Genomic DNA, 15,197 nt, shown 5'->3' on the forward strand with positions numbered 1-15,197 from the left:
CATGCTGGTGATGTGACAAAGAGCATGCAGTACTGTATGATTAATAACCACAGGACATCCTCTTCTCATTAATATTTAATCACACTGATTCAGAATATTATTATTGGCAGAATGATATGAAACTATCAGCTGGCTTCCTTGATAGCAATCTGCTATTATGACAATAATATAAAGAGTCATTAGATATGTTGTTCTGTACAGAAGAAGACATACAGGAGAGGCACCGTGCTGAGTGTTGGGTGTGTTTCACTCCATGTCACTGTTTCCTTCAATTTTGGAGCCAATAACCGCAGGAAGGTTTGCTTTGGCGAAGTGGTCTGAAAACAATTGACAGTGGGTGAGATTACACATTTGTTGGATCACCATTAGTTATCTCCTGAGCAACAACTACTCTTTCTGAGGTTTTGAAGAATAAGACCAGTTTATTACATTCTTGCCTTTTTTTCTTTTTGTTGACAAATCCATTCAAAGAACAAAAATCTGCAACGCACAAGTCATCTCTCAAATTTTATGAAGTCATTCCCTGTCAGTGAAATAACGCCACAATCCCATTTGTAAAATTCCCCCAAAGTTGGGCATTTAGGTTTTTTGCAATTACAACAGTCAATAGCTCCTTGCTTTGAAACTATTTTCATATACTTCCAACACACTGATGCACTTTTTCATGTCATTGTGAAGCTCCTGGATATGTTGTTAGTTTTTTTGTTAGTAGGCACAAAGATATAAACTGTATCAGACTTTGGGCTGCACACACTCATTAGTAGGATCAATTGTTGTTTGGTCTTGATGTTTTCATTATATCTTTTGGACACTAAGAAATAATAGTAGGGTAAGGTAGTAGGGTACATTTACTAAATGCGGGGAAAAAAAGTATAATACTGTTAGAGTGTACACAATTTAATTATATCATAACCAAAAGTGTGACATCATTGGAACAAACAGTTGACTGTGTGTGTGTGCGTGTGGCTGTATGGCTGTGTGGGTAAGTCACCTGCTGCAAACTCACGGATGTCAGCAGGCCTTCTGAGGAGTACATCTCTATTGGAGGATGAAAGACATAAACAGTAAATATGCAGCCACAGTATGGTGTCTATCACACTGACATTGCTGTGCTGTATGACATTTTTTTGACGATTTCTTTAATCTTATGTATCCTAAACCATCCTATCGTAATTGATTTTATTAGTTTTTTGCCTATCAATTTGAAGTGTCATTCTAATGCTTGTCATAGGGTTAGTACTCTGAATTGCTTTTGTATTTGCAATGTGCTATGTAAAGCTACATTGCCATATCTTCAGTGTTTTAAAAGTAAACGTTCTGAAAGCTTGAGACTAGCTGATCTGAAAGCAGCTTACATTTTATTGACATTAACTGTAATTGTTGTTGGCGTCACTGTTGCAACAGACCAAGTGGCAAATAATGACAACACAGGTTTATTCAGTAACTTACTACTCAACAGGTAGATGCATTTTCAGCTAAGAAGACACTGACATATATGAATCTCTCCATTTAGAGTGGAAACAGTCTAGAAAATTAGCTGGTAACAGTCTTTCACTATAATAAATAAAGGTCATGAATACAGGCAAATTCAGACCCTTTGTTATGCTTAAAGAAATTATCAAATACAAACAAGACACGCTCAAGGTCACCAGCCAAACTGGAACCATTTGCCTGCAGACATTTGACTATCAAACACAGTTTGAATTTTGTTTAAAACGTATTTGCATTAAGTTTGATTTGATTATGCTTTAATCAGAAAATAGTTAAAGCACACTTTTTAGCTCTGTTTTGTTTTATATTTGACATGGGGATATCTCTATTTAACATTTTATAATCAAATATTGTCATGCTTTTGTCACATGTAGTCACAAAACACTAATTTATCTCCTGTTAACTATGTCTTATTTACTTTAGATCGCCCGTATTGCTGCTTTATTTGATCATACAGTTTCACTATTAGGAGCATATTTACAGAGATACATTTACATAAAAAAAGGCTGGCCTTGTCCTGTCGTCACTAAATGGGATTTGTTTGAGCTCATATAAAGAAATGAGACGGAGCTTCTTCTTCAGGTAAACAGCAGCATGTTCTTGTCTCAGTCTCTGACACAAGAAACATCCTGAACAAAGTTAACTGACACTTAGGCTAATCTGCTGACTGATTCTTCGACAACTTACCTTAAAAAGTCGCCTATCAATGCGTCTACTTCTGGATGTGACATCAAATACGTCTCGTTGTCGATTCTTGTCTTTATCTAGAAAACAAAAGACACGTCTCTTCACTGCAGGCTGCACAATACAGCGAAGCTAAACAAGTGAAGCTGCCGTTATTGGCTAGCTCATACAGCGTTAGCTTTTTAGCTTGTAACTACTTACCTTAAACTGTCGCAGTTTCTCTTGCTGCTCGGCGCTTAACACGCCGACGTCCAATTTTACCGAACCGTCTCTTCCAGCCATCGTTCCCCTGCAAAATGGTGGACAAGTTATTTTTTCTGTAGAGTATCTGTTAGTCCAGATAAGTCAGAAAATCTTTGTAGCCGTATCACGCAGAGAAAAACGGTCACCTGTTTCTAACAGAGCCTCTACACTTGTTACTATGGAAACGACCTCCAGCAATTACGGCGGCTTCCGCGAGATGGCAGCACAGGACAGGATGTAAAAGACTTTTTTTTATTTATTTCATTTTATTTTTTTCAATTCTTATTTTGTGTTTATTTTATTTTATTTTGTATTATTATTTTTTCATTTATATTTATTTGTTTTTGATGTTTTGTTTATTTTTCCTTTTTGTTTCTTTTTATCTATCTATTTTAATTATTTTTCTGATTTTTTATTTTTATTTTGCCTTGTTACTATTTTGTGATTATTTAGGCCTTTTTCTCAAGAATGGACCTAAATTGACAACTTCATCAAAAACTAGACACTTTGGTCACTCATCAGCCTTTCCAGTGCCAAACATCACACGCCACATACACAACTCAAAATAAGTTGGGATTACTGGGATATTTTAGTGTTAAACTTGATTAAACTTGTTTATTCAGTGACATTTTTTTCTGTAGTTTTTTGTGAATATTTTTGCTGACCAAAAATAATGTGGCAAATTTTATTTGTCTTTTATTTAATATCCATGCACATATGCATCCATATCCCTAACTAATATGATAACCATATGATTGATTTATGACTACGCAAATCATACTTTGTAAGGTTTTTCCTGATGAATCTTGAATCCTTTTCCAGAGACTGTGTAACAGGTGAAGTGGTCAATCCAGCTGTTTTTTTTTTTTTTTTTTTTATAAAAGTTTTAAATAAAAGAATAAAATAAAATTCCCAACATGCCTGGATCAAGTTGCTAGAATAGGCCTGCTCCTTTCACTCTTTTTCAATGTGTGCAGTGTTTCCATGCTTCCTATGCTAGAATAACATGTGGCCCCATATTTGCTGAGTAGTGATCTGATTTTATTCAATTTCAGAAATAGTCTACATTCATGCACAAAACTCAGATAATGATGGTCTTAAAACCATATTTAAGCAAAGATCAAAATCAAGGCAAAGCCCAGAGGTCTCGCAATAATGCAGGATCAACCTTAAGGCTGGCGTCATATCAACTGATATTATGTTTTAATGGTAAATGTTCCTGAACAATTAGGCCTGGAGTTCTGCGGCCTCTGGGCAGCTGCACACACAGTTTGTAATCCAGATTTTTTTCCATGTTCATTAGAACCACACACAATATCAATGATGAACCACACTAACTATTATAAAACAAGTGATATATTTTATAAACCTTAACAACATTATATACAAACAGAACATGAGGTGGTATCATTGGCATTTCATTTGGCCGACTTGAAATTGACACAGGCGTACCAGAGAGAGTGTAAAGGCTGCTCTTAAGACAAATACAACAACAAACAGTCTTTTAGAGGTATTTTAGGCATTCGACAGCATTAGAGAGATGGAACAGAAGACAGTCCGTACAAGCTGTTCCTGAGTTTGCTTCAAGCTTATTGGAGAAACAAAAACTTATTGGCTGGCTCTGAAGTGAAAAGCAACAGTCCAGCAACTCAAAGCAGTTAAATGCTCTGCTTTATCCCCCTTTCTTTGTAGTCATCACCGCTGCTGGAGGAAGAAATAACTTGTGTTGTTGAAGTGCATGGGTTCAGTCCTCTCGTTCAGACACTGCTCCTCTTCATTGTCTTCTTCTCCATCTTTCACTTCGTCCGGCGGAGGCTCTCTGTGAAGAGGAGGGCTGAAAGTCACCAAAGCCTGCGCTTCTGGAGCTGTCGGGGCAGAGGGCGGAGGCTGAGGTTGAGGTGAGTGACCATGCTGGGTGATGATACTGTGGCTGTGGAGTTTAGACATAAATCTCTCTTTGTGTCTGAAATGGCAAAAAAGAGAAGTTGAGTGAGGTAATTTGCTGAGGTTTGAAATCTGGCATGCATCCACCTGCAATTTTTCAATACATGTAATCATTTCTGTTGTACATAGGGTTGGGTAGCAAGGGATTACATGTAATGGGTAATCAGATTACAAAAAAAGTAATCATAACCGGACAGTAATACATTTGAAACGTGTAATTAGATTAAAGTAACAGTATAGGGAGTTTTTGATGACTATCTTGATTACATCTTTTTTAAAAATTGTGAATTTGTTTTTCACAATAAGAAAAACTCAACACAATTTTCTTCTAGACGTCAGCAACAACACCTTTAGAGTTTACAGGTGTTATTTATTTATTCATTAATGTGTTTATTTTATGATGAAAAATGGATAATGGAGTTTTAATTACTTTATCAATGTGGAATATGGAAGAACATTTTGAGTAAGTGCTCCTCGTAAATTACAAGAGCGAAGTCCTCCATGTGACCTTTGGTTAAAAACAACCAAATGTACACCAAAAAACAAAAAAACACTATTTCACATGTTGTACAATGCACATCACATAGCTGTCGTGTGTGCTTTTACTGTTTATGTTAGATAAGATATTTATATAAGTGTGAATGCAAAATATGCAAAATCCATTGTGTTTGCACTGGAAATATTTATATATATATATATTATAATATAAACATAATATTTGTGCCTCCGTTTTTAAGCACAATATGTCATATTTTCAATCTTTGATTCTGAAGTAAATAAAATAAATGGTATTCAGATTAGGCCACTTCTTTTATCGCTAATTTAAAAAATGCCGCGCAATTTGCATTCAGCAACTGACTTTCAAAGCAATGCGACCCAGTCATGGTTGTACAGCAGGAAAAAAGACATGCAAAAATATATCTAATGTGCAGATGTCACTACCTGAATATGTAGCCAGCCAAAATGATTAACAAGAGGACAAAGGAGCCAGAAATCCACAGAATGTGGACTGAGACCTCGTTTAAGCTTGGAGGAAGTGCAGGAGGAGCTGCAGTAAAGAGAGGAATGAAACCCTTCTAGAGATCAATACATCCATGCAAGTATATATTTGTGTGTGTGTGTGTGTGTGTATGAGAGAGAGGGAGATAGGTGTGTTGAGCCATGTTTCCTGTGGGTTGTTTCGTTGTTGAGCCTCAGTTATTATGATGACATGTCTTCCTGTCAAAACCCAGTGGGGCCGAGGGGATTTTTTTCAGCACTAACAACATTTGAGAGTTCCCTCTTTCTCTTGTGTTCTATTGTCCCATCTCTCTCACATACACAAACCTCACTGATCATTATTAATAAAGATATTTTACTGTCTGACAGCTGTCTTACATGTGCCCTCCGTTGTATAGTCATCGCCAGAGCTCTCTGTGTCTGTATAGACTGGATGCTGCAAGTTGGAGACGAGACAGTGTTACATACTGGAGGTTGGAAAACAGAATGAAAAGACAGAGAAGTAAGGATTTTATCAAAAACAACAACACTGTGACTATTTGAAAAGGAGAACGATAATTGTATTGTTACATGGTTACATCATGTAGGTGCAAGGCTATCAGAAATGTTTGTGTGTGAACAATATCTGATGATGACTGAATGATGAATGGGATTGAATCGCATGTGGCCACCTCTTTTCATTTACACACAGAGATGCTTACCATTGTTGTGGTTGCTGCTGGAGCTGTGGAGAGAGACATCCGGACAAAAGACATGTTATCAAAAGTTAAAAAAAAAAGACACTGCTTCATTTTCTGGGCCAGTATTGCCGATCTAAGGGTTGGGAAGTCCACTATGGGTCGTAAGATAAATATTGATGAAGGTTCTATCCAGGTCATGGTAATTGGAAGTGCTATATCATCGCAGTTTCTTGGAGATGCTTCACCTCTCATCAAGAGGCTTCTTCAGTTCCAAGTAACTGGGAAGGTTGGAGGCTTTAAACATTGTGTGTGAGTGTCCTTACGGAGCTCATTTGTGATCTCTTGAGTTTCAGGGGCTTCAGGGCCACTTGTGAGAGGTTGACCTGCCTGGCTTTCAAGTGAGTTGTTAGGGCTAGGTGTTAAGCTGTCTGGAGAGGGAACTCGGTACATCGTAGGTGGGTGATAAATAATGTCTTAAGCCACCTCCTCTGTTCAAAGATGGTCGCTCCAGTTTGACGTAGATGGATTCTTTTACGCCTCGTTCAAACCGTCTGTCTTCTGTGAGAAGTTTGTTGATACTGAAAAAGCCTCTTTGCTGAGAGGTGAAAAATCTCTGAGAAACTGAAACAACCCCCGTTAGCAAGGATATAGCACTTAGAGTCATAAGACAAACTTAAAGGGTACCATTAAAATATGTTAACATGTGTTGGGGAGTACTAATGAATATGTGAAAATTGTAGTATAAAGCCTCCAGAGGAAGCTGCTTGTGATCTGATAAATTCCTACAAGTGATGACACTTGGTGGCATTGTGGGTTAAAAGCAGTCCACTGTCACGGCATTGTAGTCATTATAGGATGGTTAAAAAACAAATGATTGAAATTTATCCAGCAGGATCAGAGATATAATCGTATTTATTCCTCACATTCTTCCTCTTTTTTAAAACCTGGTGCCTACATTACCCACAATACAATTTAGTCAACGATTACATGCAGCTTCCTCTGGAGCAACAAAAGCCTTTACTTATTTCACATGTGCTGTACTCATACCCAAGACATGTAAACACACTTTAATGTGTCAAATTGGTGGAGTTACCCTTTAAGAGGCTGCATGATGGTCAGCATGACAGGAACAAAAAAAGACACATTCGTGTTTCTCAACTCCTGTTTATTTCAGTGTAATCATTGCTCTTTTTCTAGGAAACTATTTGATGATGGTCTTACTTCCTCAAGTCCCGCACAATAAAAAAAGAACATTCCTCTTCATTTGAACTGGTCACTTGCACAACTACAGACTATCTGAGGCAGACATGCTGGTACAGCAGTGCCAAACAAACTACAATTGTATTAATTGCATTTAATGTCAAATTTACAAGAAGACACGGATGATTTTGAATTTATTGCATCCGTTTTGTAAAGTTTTTCATGTTTCTTCTCACTCAACATCTCTTAATATTGTCTTATAGGTTAATCCCTGGGAATGCCTGCAATATCACAGTCACTGGTTTAAAATCACCTGAAACAGACTCACAAGACAGCAAATAAGTGTATCACTAAAATAATCCCAATATATTTTTTAGTGAAAACTTTCAAAGATTATATATTGTGGAAATTGGAGATATATATTTAGAGAATGAAGACAAGTCAATTTGAAAGTGTTAAGGACTGGAATGTGTTAGAATTTATCAGACAAACATGAAAGATAGTTAGATAAAACATTTGCCTGAAAAAGGTTTCACTTTCAGGTCAAAATTAGCATTTGTCCCTTTCATTCATTTCGAATACTGTGTGCATGCTGTGCACAATGAGTTAACTTCTTCAGGAAGACACAGAAACACAACTGGATGGGTTAAAAGTACGTATGGGAGGATGTTCTTGTACACAGCCTCTTTGGAAAACCCAATCATATGAGAAGGAAACAGGAGTCCTGCCTCCTTCAGTTGTCATGACTACTTTTGTCTGTGTCCAGAGGGTCAAGTTTAGCGATTTACTGCTCCACTTCTACATCACTACAATGTCTTTAAAACCATAAGGCAATATTTTCAAGCTGCTGTCCCCTGAGTGCAAGGAAATATCATAATATATCATAATATATCTAACTTTGAGCTGGCTTTATTTTTGTGTGTGTGTGTGTATTTACCCGTCCAGGTGGTGGCAAGGACAGGATTACTCCAACTGCTCCACATGCCATCATATTGCTCCTTAGTTCTGAGCTGTATCACGTACTCAACACCAGGTATGGCATCAGTGATCATGCAGAAGCGTCTGTCCGTAACCTCATGTACCTACATGGACCCACATCACACTGTCATCACCAGAGTGCTTTATTGTTTAAGGGCATAAAAGCCGGCGGTGCACTGAACTTCTGAACTGTAAAAAAGCCGACACACACGGTGACAGGGTCAAAAACATCGGATACCCAGCAGTTTGTCTCCCAGCACGCACCTGCTCCTGGTGAAACGGCGATTTGTCCGGCCTGTACTTTATCTCATGGATTAGTTCATAAAAGTTGTCTGCAGACTTCCAGGAGGTCGGGAGACTCCACACGACCTTCAGCCACGTCTCGTGTCCTTCTATCTGACGGACCATCACATTTGACGGAGGGTCGGGCTTTACTGAGGGAGCAGGAAGGACTACAGTGAGCCTCAGACTGATTTATTTATGGACTTATTGTGACTCAGACAGATCTGAAAATGACTTCGACTTGAGAGTTAAAGACTCCTGACCTCACTTGACTACAGACACGATGACTCAAGTGACTTGTCTTTTTATATTTCATGACCCATTTAATTTACATTTCATACTTTGCACTTTGTCATTACAGTTATTTAATCTATATTAATGACAGCAAATACAATTCACTATCATTATTTTTGAACATATTTAATAAATTGCAGATAATATGGTTGTTAGCTAGGTAATAATACCTCATGTTTTCTCTTTATGAAAGCTGAATGCTGCATGTAGTGTTTCAGCAGGGGGAAAACGGACTGACTTGAAACTCCCTCGAGATTTAGACCTAATAACTTGAGTCAGATCTCCGACCACACCCACTTACCTATGGACAGGGGGTGGAACTGCAGCAGATTGCTGGTGGTGTTGCCTGCGATGCTCGTAATACACAAGAAGGCCATGTGATTGTTCCTCCGCTCTTCCTCATTGTGGTCCAGGGCGCACCAACAGCGGGACGTCAGAGACGAGTACGAGCACTGTCTGCGAACGAATGGCTGGGCGCTGTTGATGCAGAAAAAGAGCCTTGTCCATTACACAAAGATGAATAACAAGTGAGGACATAGAGAAGGCACTGCCAGAACATTAGAGAGCGTTATTTGATATGCTGCTGTAGTTTCAGCCATCTGAATTCTCTCTTTCCCCTCATTTCCTGTTATCTCTCGCCATCTCTGTGTCAGCTATCAAAATAAAGGCATTGAAATTCACTGTGAAAATTTTTTTTTCAACAAAACAAAATAAAAATAAATACATGTGAAATCCCCAACAAGGTGTCAAGACTTGTAATAATTTATTACACATATGAAATAAAATGATTTAGCACTGGGTGCTGTGAACACTCCTAATGTGATTGTCAGCTGATACAGGGGCTGAAAACAAACATCTATTTCATAGATTGTATTGTTGATAAATGATTGTTTCAAACAGTACATAAATCGGTTCATGCTATATTGTGTTATATATAAATATTATCTACCATCTTCACACTACGTATAAATGATTCATTGGGGATTTCTAGTTGTAGTGTGTGTGCTTACTTTTTACTGAGTAGGAGGGAACAGTCAGGCCGGACAGTGTTCGGCTTCTGAGGTGTCGACGCACAGCGAATCTTGCTACTGGGTGACTTTTTGTAGCAGTCCAGGACGGGTTGCCCTGGAGGATCTGACACGTACAGGTGATCAGTCACAACATTATAAGGACTAACAGGCAAACTGAATACTCACTGATTACAACCCAGTGATCTGCTGGGAAGCCTTGGGTCCTGGCATTCCTGTGGATACCACTTGACCTGAACGTCCCGCACAAACAATGTAGGGCACTTAATGTGTGCTGCGTTCCAGTTAATGTCGGGGGTAGGAATTTCCTTGTGGAAATGTAAAACTTCCCAACTCTGAGCGTTCCAGGTGTACAACAACAAAAATGGAACAAAACATGTGCCTGACTGTTACAAAATGATGTCTCTTTTGCAAGTGTACACACAATTTAACTATAACACCGCAGCCTCCTTGCCTATATAAACGAAATTGGAGATTAAATCGCATATGTGTTTATTTTACAGGACTTTCATTCCAGAATATATATTCCATTACCACACCTGATACAGATACAAATACACCTTATCCCTTCTTGTACTGTCTTTTCCCAAGTTGTCTGGAACGCAGCATAAGGACCTCCCCCACATAGCAGCAGCAGTCCTTTTAATACCACTGCTTAATGCATAATAGTTAGCAGTGATACTGGACAATAATTAAGTCAGTCAGTCATTTGTTGTCTTTACAAAAATGATCTACAGTTTGTCAACCGCAGATTACTGTGTATCACCTTTACAAACACATTCACTGGTACAATTTGGGCAACAACTGTGCCAGTTTCCAACACAGCATTTTCAAATGTTTGTTTTGCCCAAACTACAATCTAAATCCATGAATGTCTTTCAACGAAATTAAATGAAATAATAAATGATATGTTATGTGAGGGCCTTCTTGAATACCTGGACTGTCTCATTGACCCACCACTACATCATTACTGACTCACATCTTCACAGAAACATAAACACTTGGTTCTTACATTCTGAACGTGTGGCTTGATTTCCATTTGTAATGTCTCACTCACATTGTATTTTATATGGAAACCCATCACTCATGTTGAACTTTTTCACAAATGAAAAGAGGAGCAAATCAAATTGACACATCACTTAACATAACATCAGTCATCCAGAACATCTTCGTTGAGACTCACCTGCTACGATCACCTTTAAGGAGAACCTCTCCCTGCCTCTGTGGAAACACGCATACGTCCCAGAGTCAGTCACTCTTACTGAGGACAGAGACAGTGAAGTTCCACTCCTATCAAATGTGATTCCTCCCTGATCGCTGTCTCCTTTTCCCAAGGTCCTCTTGTTCAACTTCCAGGGAGACCTCCATTTTATGCCCCTTGTTACCCTGCTCGCTTCATCCTCCTCATACTCCTCGCCATCCGTCTCTGCAGTGTTTAGCAGTCTGCGTGCACCGGTGTGCTGGCCCACGTGAGCTGTGGGAGAAGCTGTGTATCCTGTATCTGTATGTCTGAGGCTGCTGTAGTCTCCAGCCTCAGTCGGGTTAGAGCGATACCCCTGACTTACTGCATTCTCTGTAGTATGCGTGTCACTTTTCATCTGAGCTCCAGGGCTGGTTATGATGCTTACAATGGTTGGGGTTGCAGCTGAAGAACTGCCTACTCTGTTGGTGTTTGAGCCGTTTCTGACCTTTACTCCATCCACCTCCACATGGCCGCTGCAGGTCAACACCAAGTCACTACCAGGAGATAAAACCAACACACCAGGGGGAGGGTCTGCACACACACAAAAAAAAAACCCAATATCATCAGTAGCAGACTTAAAGGAACCATTCACCCAAAAATGTAAATTTGGTCTAATCTACCGCATGCTGATGGTAATTTGGGGGATGTTTGTGGTCCATTTCTGGAGCCATTTTACCTCTTTTCCCGGTTGTTCATTTACATTTTAAAACAAGTCCCCATCTACTTCAGTTGTTTGGGAGAATGCTGCAACGCTGTTCTGCTGTGAAGCTCCAGAGATGATTTGTGGACAACGAAACTTCACCTGATTCTTATCAGCATGGGGTTAGATAAAGACTACACTTTCATTGTTGGGTGAACCTATCTTTTATTTCCTTGTATGTGCTGGTGGTTTTGACTTTACTGTACATTCATACTGTATTGGGTGCAAAATGACAAGCTTTGCCTTGAGTATTGGTTGCGGTTGTCTAGACGCAGCACAGATAGCATACCACGTTACGTGGCTAAAATTACCATCTCCCTCTGAACTTCCTCTTTTAATATGGCCCTCACCTTCTCTGTTTCTTCTGTCCTAAAACATGTCCCCAATCTTTCCTTTATTTACATTTTTTGACATTCCCTAATTATTCAGATTTTCTGATTAGCTCAAATCATGACTTGAGTCACGCCTGAGCTGAATTTGTGTACAAAGCCTCCTGTTTGGACTTGACTGGCACTGACGTCAGAAGACCATTAATTATGTGAAGTGCAAACACCCTTTCTCCCACTTAAACTTTTATATCCGATTAATTAATTGCAGAAAGAGCACATCAACTCACTGACTGTCGACGGATTTGTGATTTCATATATTGAATTATATGTACTTATACTCTTTTTGTTGCATTAAGTTAAAAGGAGTTCATTCAAAGAGCATAACTCCCAGTCCATAACTCCCTCCAGCAGTTTTAGTCCAGTACAACAAACACAACCAAGGTTAAAAACACATAGCACATTCTGACTGGAAAGTAAAAACAGCTCGCACAAACAGTAGAAGCTAACCAAACCAGCTGTCAGTGACACCAAAATGTAGAGTCGAGGCTGAACTTCATGACAGACGAAAGAGAAGGATTAACTTTGAGACAAACTTAATCTAATTACAAGTTATAAATATACAATATAGTTTTATGGGGACAGAATGAAAAAATATATCCACAAAATGTTACAAAACAGCTGTTTCAAAGTAACAAAATGATGAAACATTTAAAACAGTGTTTTGTGTTTAAATTAGAAAAACATGCGGAAGTTTTTGGAAGTATCCTGTGGTGGGATGTAACTAAGTACATGTACTCAAGTACTGTATTTTAGTACAAATTGAAGGTACTTGAGTCTTTTCTTTTAATGCCACTTTCCAACTTTACCAGGAAGGACAGAAACAATTACAATTTTTTTGTTTACTTTGCCACACTTTATTTGTAATGGTTTTGTAATATCAGTTGGACAAAACAAGCAGTGTGAAGATACGATAAGATAAGATGTACCTTTATTGGGGAATCAATAAATTAATTTATCTATTTATTATGGACTACTTATTATGTACACATTTTTTCATAACTTATCTTTATAAGTGTAAACAAAAGTTTCGCTTGTATTTATTATTCAGTGGCAATAAGCTATCTATTTCACACAGCAGAACAGGAGCAAAAGTAGCAGTGCAAAAATGTACTAGAAATAATAATTAAAATAAATAAACAGACTCAAAATGAATAAGATAAATTAGAATAAAATTGTTGTACACACTAGATGGCTCTGTGTGGATCTGGAAGGTGTCCCACAGAAATAACTCAAGTTATCTTCAACCTCAACTAACAGTGAGATCCTGCTTTTGTTTTAATGCACAAGTAATGATAATCTAGTGATATGAAACTGTGTTTCTGCATTTTTACCTTTCTTGAACACACTTTAATGCTTTTACGGAACATTTTCAATGCAGAACTTTTACTCTTACAGAACATATTGCAAACCACAGTCAGTTCCATCGGTTGCTGTGATTCATCTCCCATCTGATCAAATGAGAAGACTCTGAGTCACTCGTGTGAGTGACAGTAAAACCACCTCCGACTCGCTTTTAAACGTGTCTAAACTTGTTCTGACCTCTCCTCGGCTGTCACTGGCCGAGCGGACTGTCTCACAGGACAGGACGGACTAAACGTGTTTCGGGGTTTCTTACCTTTTCGGAGGCAGGTTCCGTCGAAAATGCCGCGGGCCACCGGTGCGCACACAGCACACAGCAGAGGGAGAAAAATACGCATTTTCGCGCATGAGTCTCACCTCACCGGGTCCTCCGACACGCCTGGGCGTCAGGTGGAGGTGGTTGTGAGTCCCATCAAAGTTTTCACACGGACAAGTAGTCCTCCTCCACACAGATACCGGCTTCCTCTGGTTGCGGCAGTCTGTCGTACGTAAGACCCGTTATTGTGTAATCCCAGCTCTCTTCCCCTTGTTCAGCCCGTTACACAGAGGAAATCCTCCTCAGCGTCAAAACAAACCCCGCAGATGAATATAGAAGTGCTAATTTAATATTCATGTCCCAAACAGGAAGTGCCTTTATAATTCTTAAATACCCTAAAAGTATTATATTGACTTTATATCATACATGGGGCACAGTAAGATCTAATTCCACGGATGGAATTTAACTAATTACATTTACACAAGTCCTGCACTTGATGTATGTGTACTTAATTCGACTTTAAAAGTCCACTCTTCCACATTTTGGAGATATATATTCTACCTTTTTTACTCCATTACATGTCTTTAAATACTTTAGTGACTGGTGACTTTGCAGATTACATTCTGCACATGCTCAAATCTAAAGTGGCGTTCAGTGGAGCGCATACCCACACCAAGGCCCACCAGTCCCCCTTTAATTCATTCAAGATAAATTCAATCTAAAATAAGACATATAAATCCACTACACCTGGATTTATTTATTTGTTTATTTTTTTGGACTTGAGAACGTGACAAAAAAATCCTGTATTCGCCCCTTTAGCCGGATCTGAACCAAAGACTAACAGGCCGATGGGTTCCAGGATGGGCAATCATCGCATGTTTGTAGAAAAGCTGAGAAAGTGCCCTATTGAACGTCCCTGTGCGAGACAAAACATGATGAAGATGCCCTTTCAGTGCCCTTTCTATGTGCTGGTGCCGTTTTGAATTTTTTCCACCACTGGCCCTCAAACATCCTGAGTCAGCCTCTGCACAAAGACTGTTGACATGGGTGGCATGATCTACTCATATGTAAGTGTGGGGGTGTGGCTTGTAAGTTGCATTTTTCCTTTCATTTTATTCCAAAGTAACAAATCATATGTTTTTGATCTGGACACAAAACACCTTTCTCTCCAAGTTCTGCTCATATTTTCACCTCTGCCGACAGAAACTGATAGTTTACCATGATTAACTAGACCAAAGGGTATGTTTGCCACAAAAAGTACCACAAAACTGTTTTGTGCAGTTAATTTAGTCGCCCCCAAAAAAAGTGTCGGTTATTTTTCACACTACCTCATTTCACAACCCACCACGGTAAAGTTATTTCCACCTCAAACTCTGGTTGGTGTTTCAACTGACATTCGCATGGAGAAAGTATGTTTTTTTTCTTTG

General features: G+C 38.8%; 2 protein-coding genes across 3 annotated transcripts; both read right to left on the reverse strand.

Annotated features, from left to right (window-relative positions):
* Window positions 1-62: 62 nt before the first annotated feature.
* LOC119005934 (RIIa domain-containing protein 1) lies at window positions 63-2,628 on the reverse strand. The gene is made up of 5 exons (XM_037074070.1): window positions 2,565-2,628; window positions 2,377-2,464; window positions 2,179-2,255; window positions 992-1,038; window positions 63-317 (listed from the first exon to the last, which is right to left on the reverse strand). The coding sequence occupies exons 2-5, from the start codon at window positions 2,455-2,457 to the stop codon at window positions 247-249; spliced, it is 276 nt and encodes a 91-aa protein (XP_036929965.1). The 5' UTR covers window positions 2,458-2,464; window positions 2,565-2,628; the 3' UTR covers window positions 63-246.
* An 809-nt stretch (window positions 2,629-3,437) lies between these two features.
* On the reverse strand, window positions 3,438-14,012 carry il6r (interleukin 6 receptor). Of its 2 annotated transcripts, XM_037075834.1 has the most exons (10): window positions 13,771-14,008; window positions 11,007-11,597; window positions 9,806-9,929; window positions 9,097-9,272; window positions 8,484-8,653; window positions 8,179-8,323; window positions 6,063-6,085; window positions 5,740-5,797; window positions 5,305-5,410; window positions 3,438-4,381 (listed from the first exon to the last, which is right to left on the reverse strand). In XM_037075834.1, the coding sequence occupies exons 1-10, from the start codon at window positions 13,850-13,852 to the stop codon at window positions 4,114-4,116; spliced, it is 1,743 nt and encodes a 580-aa protein (XP_036931729.1). In that variant the 5' UTR covers window positions 13,853-14,008; the 3' UTR covers window positions 3,438-4,113. The 2 variants fall into 2 exon arrangements, with proteins under 2 accessions (XP_036931729.1, XP_036931730.1); XM_037075835.1 differs by lacking the exon at window positions 5,305-5,410 and having other exon boundaries at window positions 4,114-4,381; window positions 13,771-14,012.
* Window positions 14,013-15,197: the final 1,185 nt, after the last annotated feature.

This window comes from Acanthopagrus latus, chromosome 17 (genome assembly GCF_904848185.1).
Source record: "Acanthopagrus latus isolate v.2019 chromosome 17, fAcaLat1.1, whole genome shotgun sequence".
Classification (NCBI taxonomy): Eukaryota; Metazoa; Chordata; class Actinopteri; order Spariformes; family Sparidae; genus Acanthopagrus; species Acanthopagrus latus.

Coding starts and splice junctions, on each gene's coding strand:
- LOC119005934 (XM_037074070.1), bottom strand. CDS start 2,457: ATGGCTGGAAGAGACGGTTCGGTAAAATTGGACGTCGGCGTGTTAAGC. Junction 2,256..2,376: donor AGAAACTGCGACAGTTTAAG/GTAAGTAGTTAC, acceptor TTTGTTTTCTAG/ATAAAGACAAGAATCGACAA. Junction 318..991: donor CATCCGTGAGTTTGCAGCAG/GTGACTTACCCA, acceptor AATTGTTTTCAG/ACCACTTCGCCAAAGCAAAC.
- il6r (XM_037075834.1), bottom strand. CDS start 13,852: ATGCGTATTTTTCTCCCTCTGCTGTGTGCTGTGTGCGCACCGGTGGCC. Junction 11,598..13,770: donor CGGAACCTGCCTCCGAAAAG/GTAAGAAACCCC, acceptor GTGTGTGTGCAG/ACCCTCCCCCTGGTGTGTTG. Junction 9,273..9,805: donor TCCCTCCTACTCAGTAAAAA/GTAAGCACACAC, acceptor CTGCATCAACAG/CGCCCAGCCATTCGTTCGCA.